General features: G+C 39.0%; 2 protein-coding genes across 2 annotated transcripts in view; both read left to right on the plus strand.

The window, feature by feature from the left end:
• The window catches only part of LOC103372300 (guanine nucleotide exchange factor DBS-like), a 33,651-nt gene extending 22,452 nt beyond the window's left edge, over positions 1 to 11,199 (plus strand). Inside the window, exons 14-33 of the mRNA XM_008301906.1 lie at positions 654 to 712; positions 833 to 918; positions 1,108 to 1,174; positions 1,263 to 1,378; positions 1,504 to 1,573; positions 1,654 to 1,746; positions 1,846 to 1,938; positions 2,037 to 2,162; positions 4,380 to 4,601; positions 4,699 to 4,791; positions 4,880 to 4,958; positions 5,124 to 5,193; positions 5,303 to 5,409; positions 6,088 to 6,180; positions 7,638 to 7,703; positions 7,857 to 7,934; positions 8,377 to 8,486; positions 9,775 to 9,881; positions 9,967 to 10,070; positions 10,158 to 11,199. Coding sequence (XP_008300128.1) covers positions 654 to 712; positions 833 to 918; positions 1,108 to 1,174; positions 1,263 to 1,378; positions 1,504 to 1,573; positions 1,654 to 1,746; positions 1,846 to 1,938; positions 2,037 to 2,162; positions 4,380 to 4,601; positions 4,699 to 4,791; positions 4,880 to 4,958; positions 5,124 to 5,193; positions 5,303 to 5,409; positions 6,088 to 6,180; positions 7,638 to 7,703; positions 7,857 to 7,934; positions 8,377 to 8,486; positions 9,775 to 9,881; positions 9,967 to 10,070; positions 10,158 to 10,237 — 1,919 coding nt within the window. The 3' untranslated portion in view covers positions 10,238 to 11,199. The remainder of the gene's footprint in view (positions 1 to 653; positions 713 to 832; positions 919 to 1,107; positions 1,175 to 1,262; positions 1,379 to 1,503; positions 1,574 to 1,653; positions 1,747 to 1,845; positions 1,939 to 2,036; positions 2,163 to 4,379; positions 4,602 to 4,698; positions 4,792 to 4,879; positions 4,959 to 5,123; positions 5,194 to 5,302; positions 5,410 to 6,087; positions 6,181 to 7,637; positions 7,704 to 7,856; positions 7,935 to 8,376; positions 8,487 to 9,774; positions 9,882 to 9,966; positions 10,071 to 10,157) is intronic.
• A 1,254-nt stretch (positions 11,200 to 12,453) lies between these two features.
• Positions 12,454 to 14,103, plus strand: part of phf11 (PHD finger protein 11) — an 11,027-nt gene continuing 9,377 nt past the window's right edge. The window contains exon 1 of the mRNA XM_008301908.1: positions 12,454 to 12,713. Within this exon, the coding sequence (XP_008300130.1) occupies positions 12,606 to 12,713 (108 nt within the window). The 5' untranslated portion in view covers positions 12,454 to 12,605. The remainder of the gene's footprint in view (positions 12,714 to 14,103) is intronic.

Consider the following 14,103-nt stretch of genomic DNA (forward strand, 5'->3'; position numbering starts at 1 on the left):
ATACACTAAAAAACATTTAGTCCAGGTATCCTCTAATACAAAATGAAAAAACCCTTTCTTTAATGTGAATTGTTAATTGGTGGATCTTTCCTTATAAAAATAAATAAAGGTACTCTTTCTAAATTTTTCCCATTTGTTCTAAATATAAATTAATCCCACATACTAACAGTTATCAGCATCTGTTGGTTCCTTTCAGCAGAAAAAATGTGTGTGATATGTGTTTCATATGTGTTACACACTCTACTGTTCATTTATAGTTTTAAAAACAATTTTATAACAAATATTTTCATATTTCCAGCAAAAAAAAAGATTGTGTTTGTCAGACTGTGACAGACATGCTTTGTGCAAAACTACATCATAATCGAGATGTACTGTATTGCAAGTAGATCATTTGCAATCCAATAATGTCACAAACATTTCTTAATTCACATGTTCTTCCAAAGATTCTAAAACATGTGACCTTGATTATAGCTTGTCTTATATAATACCCAGTATGTGGTGCTTGAAATATTATTTTTGACTGAGGACCAACTAAAATATGCATAGATTTGTCTGGGCCTACTGACGTCAAAGGCTTTTATGTAACAGGTCAAAATGTTCTTCCTCTACATTTTTAATAACTTAAAATGATGGCTGTCTTTCGTCATCTGCAGCGCACAGAGCTCAGCAGGAGAAAAACTCAGAGACAGTCTCTGGAAACAACTGTGAAAAAGTGAGTGTCATAAATCTGTTTGCATGCTGCTGCACAGATGTTCTGTAGAGTTTGCATTGTTTGTTGCTTGTCACAGTGAGCAGATATTTACTGACAGATTTTTTCTTTTTTTTTTCACAGGGAAACGGCCAACTGCAGAACGGAGACAGTAACAGCAGACATGCTTCTTTGTCCGAGGAGGAGGAGAACCTGGCAGTGCTCAGGCGGTGAGGGATCAGCAGTAACTCCTTCATCTGTAATCAAGTTACACAGCAGATGGGCTCTGTGAAAACAGTTATCTCATTATCTATAGCGCTGTGCATCTATCTCTTCTGAGCACACGGAATCCTTCATTTGATCCCTCTCTGTTTGTGCCTTCCTGTCTGAATCACTCACTATTCTCCTTCTGTGTGCAGGCATGTTATGAACGAGCTGCTGGAAACTGAGAGAGCCTACGTGGAAGAGCTGCTCTGTGTGCTGCAGGTGTTTATTCCCTCCGCAGAAAGTTTCATTACCCTCTTGTCTCTCACCTGTGCTTGGAATTTTCATGCTTTGTTTATGTTTGTTACAGGGCTATGCCTCTGAGATGGATAATCCGGCCATGTCTCCTCTCATCCCTGCTCCTCTGCAGAACAAAAAGGAGATTTTGTTCGGCAACATGCCAGAAATTTACCACTTCCACAAAAGGTGACTGAGCGCCATCTGGCTGTCACTTACAATATCTGCACTATGACTTGACAGTTTCTTGGCCAATAAACGGTTTCATCCTTCTCATCTTCACTTTCAATGACATGGTTTTGTTTTTTCTCCAGAACTTTTCTTCGGGAGTTGGAGCAGTACACAGACTGCCCAGAGCTGGTTGGAAGGTGTTTCTTAGAGAGGGTAAGTGAATTATTAAGAGACTCTCACTGTGATGAGGAAGAGATTTCTTGAATGCAAACCGTTTTCGCTGCCCTCCTCAGATGACGGACCTGCAGATCTATGAGAAGTACTGCCACAACAAGCCCCGCTCTGAGAGTCTGTGGAGGCAGTGCTCAGACTGCGCCTTCTTCCAGGTGAGCCGGGATTCGTTCAAGTTTACAAACCATCAGCACTGTTTTTTTAGCTTTGTGTTTTAATTGATGTAATTCTTCTCATTTCTTTTATGGCACCAGGAGTGTCAGAAAAAGCTGGAGCATAAACTGGGTTTAGATTCATATCTGCTGAAGCCGGTTCAGAGGATTACCAAATATCAGCTGCTACTGAAGGTACTGTCTGGTGGCTACAAATCAGTTATCTTATCAGTAGGATCTCTGTTTTTCCATCACTGCAGTGAGATGCCTTTTGTGTGTGCTTCTGGCTACAGGAAATGCTGAAGTACAGTAAGAGCTGTGAGGGGGCTGACGATCTGCAGGAGGCGCTGACCTCCATCTTAGGCATCCTCAAGGCTGTCAATGACTCTATGCACCTCATCGCCATTACAGGATACGAGGTGAGACATGAAATCGAGGCTCCGGCTCATCAATTGCAGAGCAGATGTTTGAGATGTGTCCTGATGTGGAAGACGGACCCATGTTGAGTGTAGCATTTGAATGGATCATTGTATAAAAGTCTAAAATAATGATTTGTGATGAAATGTGAAATGAACTTGCACTGAATGGAAGGAAAATACCAACAAAGAGAGGCGATACAGCAAAGAGGCGGTGATATTATTACAGATAAGAAGCTAATAAAAAGCAAGACATTGTCATTTTTCCTGGGAAATATTGTCGTTATGTGGCACATAAAATTGCATGGTCTGAATGATATTACAAAGTGAGGGTATTATAGTGAAATGATATGTCACATAAACGGTGGTGAATAGCAATAAATATACATATTTACATAGTCTTCATCAAGTTTGGTCGATGCATAATGACATAATATGGAGACTGAACACACAACTACAGAAAATGTTCACGCCATATTTAAAAAATCTTCAGAAAAAATCAGCAAAACGGGCAAATTATGTTAAAATTATTGTCCTAGTCAGTGGTGCAAAGTAAATTTCCTGAATTGAAGTTTAATTTTGAGGTACTTTACTTGAGTGTTTCCATTTTGTGCTACCTTATACTTCCACTGCACTACATTTCAGAAAGGAATTTGTTGCTTCCCTGCATTTACTGACAGCTTTAGTTACTTGTGAGAAGAAGGTTTTGCAGAATCAATAATATATCGAGCCTTTTAAATTCAGTGCATTGGTAAAGATTAAATCAGTGGTTTCCAACCTTTTGGGCGACTAATATCTGAAGAAAAAGCAGAGTGTAGTCAGGGTCACATTTCAGATGTCTGTGAGTTGCTGAAAGCTCCACCAAATAGTGATTTTTAACTCCAAACTTCTCACATGCTTTCATTTCAATAAATGCTCAAATGTTCTCGTAGTTTAGTCGTAGCAACTGGACTTGCTTGAGTTTCTCCTCTCATCCAAGATATTGAAACTCAAGTATTAAAGGTTCCTAAAGAATGTAAGTATCTGGAAGTACCAACTAGTCAGTCAGAACTGATGAAGTCTGTTGGATGAGAGGTGAAATGTCTTCAAGAAACTCAAGAAAGTCCAGTTGCTACGACTAAACTACGAGAATAACCATGACCTGGATGACTGAGAATCTTCACAGACAGATGTTCAAATGGTTAAATATTTTCACCAAAACCAAAGATTAGAGAAATACTCCAAAAGCCAAAGACAAATTTTTGTTTCAAAACACAATAATAATTTTCTGTATCTGCATATAAAACTGTATTTCAAACTGACTCAGTACTATGCTGCTGACACACTGCTGTTTCAGTATGAATATTCTCAGGATGCCATATTTACACAACACACAAGTCAGAGGGACCAAAACAGTGCCTTTACTTTAATACTTTAACTACATTTTGCTGCTAATACTTGTGTCCTTAGGTAGGAATTTGCATGCAGGGTTTTATTTGTAGTGGAGTATTTTTACACAGCTGTATTGGTAGTTTTGCTTTAGTCAAGAATCTAAAAACTTCTTCAACCAATTATCTTACAAATTGAAAGAAGGAGAAGTGACTATTATCTGGTATTTCAAACATAAAAACAAAAAACATCTGCACTGCCACAGCATGCCCGTGGCTACGACACAAAGAGTAACAAATCAGAATTTTAAAACTCAAAAATCATGTTTTATTGTACATTTAAAAAATATATATACATCGCTTCATGTACTCTGTGATGACATTATAATAAAGAACAACCACAGGGAGCAAAGAGTATTTGATATAATCCTTCTTGCTTCAGGCTACAGTTTGTATTTTTGCTTTGATGTTTTAATTTGTCAAGTTTTACACTTCGCTGCCTGAAATCAAGCAAATCATTTCATTTTCATTGCTTAACCGGAGAGACAGGTTATTAACATTAAATTTGAGATATGTGGGTCACTTTATTTATGATGTGTGGATCAAGACAAAGAGGGTAGATGACAAATTGCAACTTTAAAACTTAGATAAAGCAGACGCTTTGTTCTTCACAGTGAAGTTCCTGTCTACATCTGGCAGCCACCTTCAAGTATATATAGACACATTGTTCAGAGGACACGGATGCATTAAATAGAACAAAGATTGAGGTGTTGAAATGATGAATTACAATATTTTAAAACAAATCTATTAAGTGGTGGATCAGCGTCTTACCTTTATCTCCCTCCTTTCTCAGGGTAATCTGAGTGAGCTCGGTAAGCTGCTGATGCAGGGCTCATTCAGCGTGTGGACAGAGCACAAGAAGGGTCACGCCAAGGTGAAGGATCTGGCCCGTTTCAAGCCCATGCAGAGACACCTCTTCCTGCACGAGAAGGCCCTGCTGTTCTGCAAGAGGAGGGAGGAGAACGGGGAGGGCTACGAGAAAGCTCCATCGTACAGCTTCAAGCAGTCTCTGAGTGTGAGCACCTCCGCCGCTGCAGTGACGCATTTATCTCTCATATCTTTATTGGTAAAATGAGACAGGTTTACACTAAGTTCCTCTACTTATTGAACAGATGAGTGCGGTGGGCATCACTGAGAATGCAAAGGGAGACAACAAGAAGTTTGAAATCTGGTGCAACTCCAGAGAAGAGGTCTACATTGTGCAGGTAAAGACATGGAGATGAAAGAAGTGCATTTATTGTCTTTTTGCAGTTCATACAGAGCTCTTGGACATGTTTTATTGTTGCATTTCAGGCACCAACAGCTGAAGTAAAAACCACTTGGGTGAATGAGATCAGGAAAGTTCTGACAACCCAGCTGGAGGCCTGCAGAGGTACATTAAAATGTTATAAATCTTATTTCTCAATGTAATGGCCATGTTTAATTAGAACCAGAAACACCAATAGTTTAGCTGAAACTATTATAAGAGTAAGATTACTGCAAATGTTGCAGCATGGGTATTTCGAAGTGGTTCTTATCCCTCTCTGTCTGTAAGAAGCCAGCCAGCAGAGGGCGCCAGACCAGATTTTCCAGTTTCCACCTGTACCCAGTGGGACAGTAAATCTCAGGTAAATCTGAATTCCACACCTCGTTTATTTTCCCCCCTTACAACCTTAATGAACTATTCAATAGGTAATGTTGAGGTTGTTGAAGATTGTTACTTTTGTCCACCCACAGTCCATTCAAGAGCGGCCAGAGGAGCTTTAAAAAGGGAGAGGAGAAGAAAGCTGAGCCCTGCAGCCCCGACGTCAACTCCTCTTCTTCCCCAAAGCCCGCAGGAAAAGGTGAGCAGACACACCAAGAGAGATCCACTGTCAGTCTGTCTTCTGCATTTGTGGTGCTTGTATTGTACAAACTACACATTTCTGCAACTGTTTGCGTCGTCCAATGCTTGACCCTTGTCTTCACTTCTTGTTTTCCAATGAATCATAGAACATCTTTCCTCTTTAAAGACTTCTGTTGTTTATTGAGTAGCGATGATGTGAAGATGATGAAGAAATTCTCCACTGATACCATCTTGTTGATTTATAAAAATTTATTGGAACGAGTACAATATGTCAGACATCTGTGAAAGGATTCAAAGCCAAAAAGAATCACCCTCCAGACCAAGCTTAACCACTGGCTTATTTTGGGGAGTTGTTTACATGACCGATGGACGTATGTGTTCTGTCCTAATGGGAGTCACATGCTCTAGATAATGTGACTATCCTCCTGATAGATTTTATCCTGAATACTCTACTTATATATCTGAAAGGCCCATCGTTCCAAGATCCAGACATAACCTTTCTGACCTGGGGACTCTAATCATCAACGATGATGTGATAACACACTTTCTCACTTAATACTTGCCTAACTTACTTTCTTCATGGCTTCCTTCCCTCTTTCTTTCTTTCTTTCTTTCTTTCTTTCTTTCTTTCTTTCTTTCTTTCTGTCTGTCCGGTCTTGCTCCATCTCTGGGTCAGATGAGGCTGTGACAAGCCCGACCTCAGACAGAGCTGCTGTGGCTAAAAAGCGCTTTACATTGCAGGGCTTCAGTAACCTCAAAGCTCAGAAAGGTAACTGGAGGCAATTGTCAGTTTTAATATCCATCATATCATATCATCTTTTGCATTTAGTCAAAGTCAAGAGAATTTTGGTTGCATCATTTTATGCCTATTTTGAGTTTAAGCACTGAGTACAAAGCTTATTGAGCTTATTATTTTTATTATTATTTGTTGCCACAACTTAAACTAGAAGTGAGACCACTGTCATGTCTGTGTGCCGACAACCGCACTGGTGAAAGTTATAACTTTCAGCCAAGAAATAATCAGGTTTTACCACTTTGATTTTTGTATGGATTAAACAAACAAGATATTATGTGTCAGCTAGTGTGCTTACGATTTCCTAGAGTGCTGATTTTAGAACTTTTTTTACAGATCAAGGCTAATTTTTTTAACCATTTTCCATCTGAGTGCTAAGCTAAGCTAACTGGCTGCTTGCAGTTGTTTCATTTTCACTGTACAGATGTGAAAGCTTTTCATCAAATTCTCAGCAAGTAAAACTATTTTAAGACATTCGGTCAGTAGGTCACATCCTGCATGCTTCCCTCCACAGAGCCCTCAAGTGCTGATGACAAAAGTTTCACTTTACCCATGACCATCTTTCTATCAGCAGGTATCATACAGTACTAGATCATTGTTTCATTCAATCCAGTGCAATCAATGCCTTTTTCACAGCAGATAGTTGGACTTAAGAAAAGCACAAATGTTTCAAAAATTAATGCCTAACTCTGATCAAGTGTTGGCTGTAAAGTGGCGCAGTGGTTAGCACTCGCAGCTAGAAGGTCGCCGGTTTCCGTCCTGGTGAGGACACCTGGGATCTTTCTGCGTGGAGTTTGCATGTTCTCCCCGTGCAGCGTGGGTTTCTCTCTGGGTTCTCTGGCTTCCTCCCACAAGTCCAAAAACATGTTGAGGTTAATTGGTGATTCTAAATTGTCCATAGGTGTGAATGTGAGTGTGCTTCTATGTGTAGCCCTGCGATAGACTGACGACCTGTCCAGGGTGTCCCCTGCCTTCGCCCTAAGTCAGCTGGGATAGACTCCAGCCACCCGCGACCCTAGTGAGGGTTAAGTGGTGTATAGATAATGGATGATCAAGTGTCCCAGTAAGCCAATGTGCACAATACCAGTCATGTCACAATGTCCTCTGTGAAAAAGGTCTGTGTTGCTGAAACACATCTTTTGTGTTTTTCATTGTAAAAACAAAGCATTGCAATATTGAGCTACTTTTTGCAGAGCCCTCCTAACTAGAACTAGCTGTCTACCTCTGTGTTAGTTGTCCTTTCTTAAACTTTCTGCTAGTCTTCTGTGCATCTGTGTCATTTTAGCTGAAAAAAGGCTTTGTGTGATGTAAACCATGCACTATCCTCACCAGAATTTGCCATTTGATTTATAATATCTTGCTGATGATGCAGGTTTTGTTTTTGTTTTGTTAATCCTGCACCCTTGTCTCTCCTTTTTCTTGCTCAATGGCAGGATCTCCCACCAGCCCGGATCACAAGACGAAACGCCAAAGCGACCCAACGCCATTCGGCTTCAAAGGTAGCTCTTCTTTACAACTACATACGCTCCCTGTGTCCTTAGCTGTTCGTCCATGATGCTTAAATACAGCCAAGATGTTGCTCAGTTTAAACTGGCCGTGGCTAATGCAGGGTGAGTGACCTGCTGTGTTTTACGTTGCCTCTCGTCCCTCAGATACAGGTCCTCCTCCCCTCCACCTGAGCAGGGCCAGGTGGTTCAGCACCTCTAGTCTCTTACAGACAAAGTTAAGAGGTATACTGGCTGTGTGTGGGCCCAACGTTTCACTACTATGACACTTTTATAGGCAGCCTTTCTCCAATTTTGCTTTCTTCACATTCCTTTCAAGCGTTGTGAAATTTGTAAAAATAAATAAATAAAAAAATGCCACTGACATAGAGGAATAGTTGCCTGCCACTTTGTCCCACTTGTCTGATTCAGAGAGTTTAAAATATGAAGTTGCATGCCAATCTCCACAGTCTTTCTTTCTGTAGTAGTCGTGGAACTGTTTGTGTCATGTTGGGATTCCTGGGTTGTTTTTTTCCCACCTTTCTCTAATCAAAGGAGCGTTTTGTGGGTCTTCCTCTCTCCCTTTCACACTGGTAGATCTCTCACTGCAGGTCACACACATGTTTGACAGCAGCCGAAGCTGGATGCTGCTGTAAACTAAACTCCAGTGTTTGCTTCTTCTCTTCAGGCTGGAACAAGGCCTCCCTGTCACTGGACGCCTCGGAGGAGCATGACGGTTATTCCAGCGCCGAGGATCCCCTGAACTCTGACCAGGAGGACGAAAATGGCAAGAAGCTGGTGAGTCACGCAACTCTTTTACAATTTGTCTCACTTACTTGTCTAACAATAAACTGTAAGAGAAATGCTGAGAAAAAAGGAGTCTTCAGTCCACCGCAGATTTATTACTTCAGTCAGATACAACAAACTGATTAGCTCAAGATCAGCTGATGATATGAATATGTACGGTCATTTAATACGGACATTTGGCTATAATTCCTCATTTTGGACAGATTTTTACCATCTCAGAAATGTTTTCTTATGGGAGGATTCCAGTTAGACAGAAAACAGGAGGTTGTTTTTGTCTCCTTGAACTTCCACACACAAGTATTCTGTTGACGGTTGTACAGTGTGGAGGTAAAACATCTGTACTTCTGGTGCTCTCCTAAGATATCATTCTTTTGATACCTTTGAAGTTTTAATTAACTAAGCAAAGCCTCGTAACCTGAGTCAGGTGGCACTGACCAACTAATAAAGTACTGCTGGTGTCTTTAAAAAAGGTGGAGACGTTTTAAGGACATGCAAACAGAAGCGAAAGATCTTAAATGTGGGTCTCCGGTGTTCACCCCCATTTTTACCTCCTCCTTTCTGACTCTTCTTGACCTGCATTGTCAGAACCTGCAACCTACAGTGTCATATATTGTGGAACATAACCTAACTAATGCTTATATTAAAGCTAAGACCCCTGTGGCATTAATAATTAGGTAGATTAACCAGACAAATGTAGAGCTAAAGTTTTGATCCTGCAAAAATATACACGAAAGCCCAATAAATCCAGTTTCCTGTGATTGCCTTTCAGTAAGCTTTATTTTACATTATTTTATTTTTTGGATTTTAGCAACATTCAATCAAATATACATAATTATGTCTGAGTTGCTTATTCATCACCCTTGTTAATTTACAATTAAATTACAACTACAGTAACTGAATGTTTTTGGAAATCAATCAATCATCTAGCAGGCACATGCTATCATTGTTTGACTGCGTGTTAAGCTGATTATTTCTTCATTATTAACTCCTTACTGATTCCTCAGTTGTTAAATTCTCCACCAGCTAGTTGCTGACTTTGTGTGCTGTGTAGCAAAGTGGGCTGTGCACTGTGAGTTCATCGGAACTTTTCAGAGCAGCATCATTAGATCCATTTTTTAAAAAATATTACAGTGTTGGTCAGTGCAGCATTAAATCTAACTTGAATTGTTTGTCCATTCAGAGCACAAAATTCTTTCATGCGTTAATCATGATCTTGCAAAGCAGACAAAGTTCTAATATTAGTGCATCCTTTCCTGCTTCTTGTCTCGACTCTGAACAGTGTGCTGGTAAATACACAGTACTGGCCGACTATGAGAAAGATCAGGAGCTCTCAGTGAAGAGCGGAGACTTGGTGCAGCTGGTCAAGGAGGGGGATGACGCACAATGGTGAGGATGCCTCTTTTTGCTGCTATCCATGGGAAATTAGAATATATATATAGCAGCACTGCTGTAATAGCACTTCTCTGTCTAGGTTTGTACGAAACCTGAACACATCTAAGGAGGGCTGGATCGCCGCCGCTAATCTGATCACCCTCATCGAAAAGTCCAAGTCTTGTCAGTCTCTCACCAGCTCAGGTATTCCGACAAACAATCCCAATTTAAGTGTGAGTCAATACCACATACTTCTGAAAGTAATCTTGAATCTCTGTGTTTTTCCAACAGAAGGCAGCGGTTCTGGAAACCTCAGCACATCATCCAGCTGCAGTGAGACCTACACAAGCTTCTCCGACATCAAACCCTGAACTCCTCAGCACGTCCTCCTTCGTCAACTCCCGAACGCTCGCATCACGTTGCTCTCTGTGCTGTATTGCCAACATCGTACAAATATTTTCCACAGAAGGCTGTATTTTTCCATTATTTTTATCACGCACAAGCACCACATATAAAGACAACGGCACGTTTAGCTGTTGATGCATAACAGACGTACACGTTCCATGATGTAATTTCACAGGATAGTCAAGTGATCTTCCGCTAGTCACCAACTTGTCTGTTTATTTTTATGAAGACAGACGATTCATGGGTTTATATTGTAATAGATGTATGAATGGGCCAGCAGGACTGATCTCAGTTGATGCATCTATTTATGTTCAGCGGGGTATTATCAGCGATCATATGCTGTCTGTGTGTTCATCTGCACTAGTTTACCCAGGAGTTAGCTGGTTTTTCAACTGTTACTGTACATAAAAAAAGAGGGACAGAGATGAATATGGACGGCTTGTTTAGCTCAAATGAATGTTATCTGGGAGTCACTTCTCTGCCCTCTGCTTTTTTCTTTTTTTTCCCTTTACAGGTTTATTTATTTGCAAAAAAACACCCACATGTATTCAGTTACTTGTAATTTTCTTGCTGTCTTTTGAATCCGTCTGTCTGTTGTCCATCCATCCATTAGGAACCTGGTCTGCCACCTGTCCAGACTTTGTGTGTGTCCTTTCACATCTCCGATGGCCTCGTGGTCTAACTCTATATGGGTCTTCACATATGCTACAATTTACAAATGTTTCTCAGTGTGAATAATCAGAGATCACTGTATAGCGCTAACTTATTCCCTGCAGAGGGATCGTGTTCTGAATGTAGATATTGTTCATTAATATCCGTCTGTCATGAAATGTTTGTAATGGAGATGCTATATTGTACATTAAGTATGGTGATGTCACTACTTTGTGACTTGTCTAATTTTTTTACATAAACGACTTGTGATAATTCAGTCGCTGTCTCTCTGTTTTGTGAGTCTAATTTTGCAGACTTGATATGCTCAAAAAAAGGCACTTCTTTGCATTGTTTCTTTGCTTTTGGAGTGGTTTGATACATTTATTGGAGCAGATTTTACATTGACCTACAAACGAGGCCTCAGAGATCAAAGGGACAAAGAGTAGAAATGCAGAAACGAAACTGAAAGTGTCCTGGTAGGTTGCCAGGTTTGTCTTTTAAAGGTTCCCGTTATACTTGATAGGACACGGTTACAAAAAAAATGCCACTATAATCATAAACTGACATTGACTTTTAGGTGAAAAGTTGCGTTTTACCAATAAAAACCGATGTTGCTAAATAGTATGGGCAGAAAATGTCACTAAAAGACCAAATGAAGCACATGAAAAGTTTTCTTTTAAGAATATTATTCTGAAAATGATGGGGGGAAAAAGTTTTGTAAGAGAACAGGATTATTACATACAGCCTTTTAGAGCTGAAATATAAAATATTGTCTTTACAGTTAAGACAGGACATCAAAATATGCATTTAAATAACTACAAACTAAATAACAAAGACTGATACATTAAAACCATATATTTATGCAGGATTAGTGATTGCTGGAATACATTATTTCTTTCAGATCCTCCAAAGTCCCTGAAAATTGAGGTTTTCTTACATATACAAATACATGTACATATATTCATAAACACACATGTTTATCTATATAACTAATAACTAATGAATAATAAATCTGGGCTGGTTATAATGACAAAAGACGAATTTACATTCTCCAGTTGCATATAGGAGGTCATTTTCGTATCTTTTTAAACTAAACTAAACTAGGTAATAAATTAAATAAATAAAAATAAAAGGAAGTTTGTGTTTTGGGCCAGATGCCTCAAGATCCCAGCTGAAAGTTACAGTAAAAAAAAATAAAAAAAAATACTACGGGTTAATTATATATCGCCTGAAATATGACATCCAGTTTTTCTTATGTTATTATTATTATTATTATTATTTACATGAAAACAGTACTGGTTATAACATTGTCTGCTTTGCAATTTAGTTCATAATTTCGGTATTTAAAAAAATAAAAATAAAGTAAATATCCGTACAGACTTTGTTATTTTATTGGAAGAAAATAAAATGGTTACCTAAAAAGTGATCTGAGAATAATTTATTGATCGTTTCAGTGTGATTTTTGTTCTCACGAGATTTAACAAGCTTTGGGGATTTGGGGAGTTCAACGCGGGGGATATTTCTCACAAAACCTGGCAACCACAGATTACGGGATGGGCGAGGAAACCGCGACTGAATCTGTTGTTATAGCTTTGGTTTAATGTAAAAAATAATGTGACGTGAATGTCACCGTATTAGCAACACCACATAAAGTACTTATTTGAAGACAAACAGGCAGTAAAAATGGGCCGTAAAAAAGTGTACTGCGCACTTTGCAATCTGTCCGAAGAGACGAAGATAACCGGAGCCTTGTCGACGAAAGACGAAGTTACCGCTCATCAAAACTGTTTGGTAAGTATTAGCATGTTTTTGCTATTAGCTTCTCATTCATTTCCAACGAGCGGCTAATGAGCTAACGCTAAAGTTAGCAAGCTACTGAAAGGGTTCAAATATGGGCACCAAAGTTTGGCTTGAAGGGGATGTGGCTGTCGTGCCAAAAAGTGATTTACGTGCTCATGTCTCTGCATTACTTTACTGTGACACAGAATATAAAACAAATTCAGCTGGCTTTACACGTGTAAATGACTTAAAAGCACCAATTCAGCTCAAAATATGCAGTTTTCCACTTGCCAAGAAGAGGGACTGCAGCCTCGACATTGACACTGAGGCGTTAACAATGCATCAAAGTGGCTTCATTTAATCCACTAGGGGCATGTTTTAAAGAACAAAGAACACAGAAAATACATCCATAAATCAATTTTCAAATATAAACAAGGATTTTGAAGATTTCCAACACATGCATCCTAAACATCAGAATAATATTATATTGCCAATATTCATCTATAAACTACTAACATTACTTTTGTCACGTTTATTCTTTTTCAGGAAATGTTAAAGCTTCACAAAGACACACTTTTGCTGTCGCCACAGACATAGAGCTGCGTGTTTTTGCACATTTTGTTTGCTGATGGACTAACAAATTAATCAGTAACCATTTTGATAAGATTTTGTCAGTTTGATGCCAAAAAAAATAATCAGAAACATCCTGTTTGTTTTCTCTGTTTGCCTGGATTTTGTAGAGGAAACCATTAATCAAGAAAATCATCAGAAAAATCATCAGTGATCATAATTATTAGCTTTAGACCTAACAGATCATTTCTAATTGATCCTAGACATTATGTTTCTGTACAGCTACTTCTTGTGACCCGCCGGCTAACATATATTTATATTGATATATCAGTCAATAATAATAATAATAATCAATCAACAATGTCTGTTGGCCTGGCTGCTGAATAATGCTGTTTGAAATGTAACATCTAGATGGCCTGATTAGAGATTTCTGGTACAACTTCACCTACTTTCGAGGTGCATGAAGATGGAAGAAGCCTGAAAGGCTCAAAACTGCAGTTTTGCTGTTAAACAGTACAGTTATGAGATAGACATGTTTCAGTGTGCGGGCTCCATCAGACATAATATGAAACACTCTTTACCCAGTGGCATATTCAGACATGGATGGACTGAGTTTGTGCTTTTGCAAAAAAAACAAGAGGTCCGTCCAACAGTGGACATACAGTCATCCTCAAATGTATTCATACATTAAAGAAAAGGCACAATTTTCAATACTCACTCAAATAAATAGAAACTGAAAAAAGTAATAATAAATAAAAATTTTCTAAATTATAGTTTAGTGAAATGAGATGTTGCATTTGAATTGTAGTTGAAAAGAATCATTTAAAAAAAA

Source organism: Stegastes partitus, unplaced genomic scaffold, assembly GCF_000690725.1.
Source record: "Stegastes partitus isolate 25-593 unplaced genomic scaffold, Stegastes_partitus-1.0.2 Scaffold1729, whole genome shotgun sequence".
NCBI classification, from domain to species: Eukaryota; Metazoa; Chordata; class Actinopteri; family Pomacentridae; genus Stegastes; species Stegastes partitus.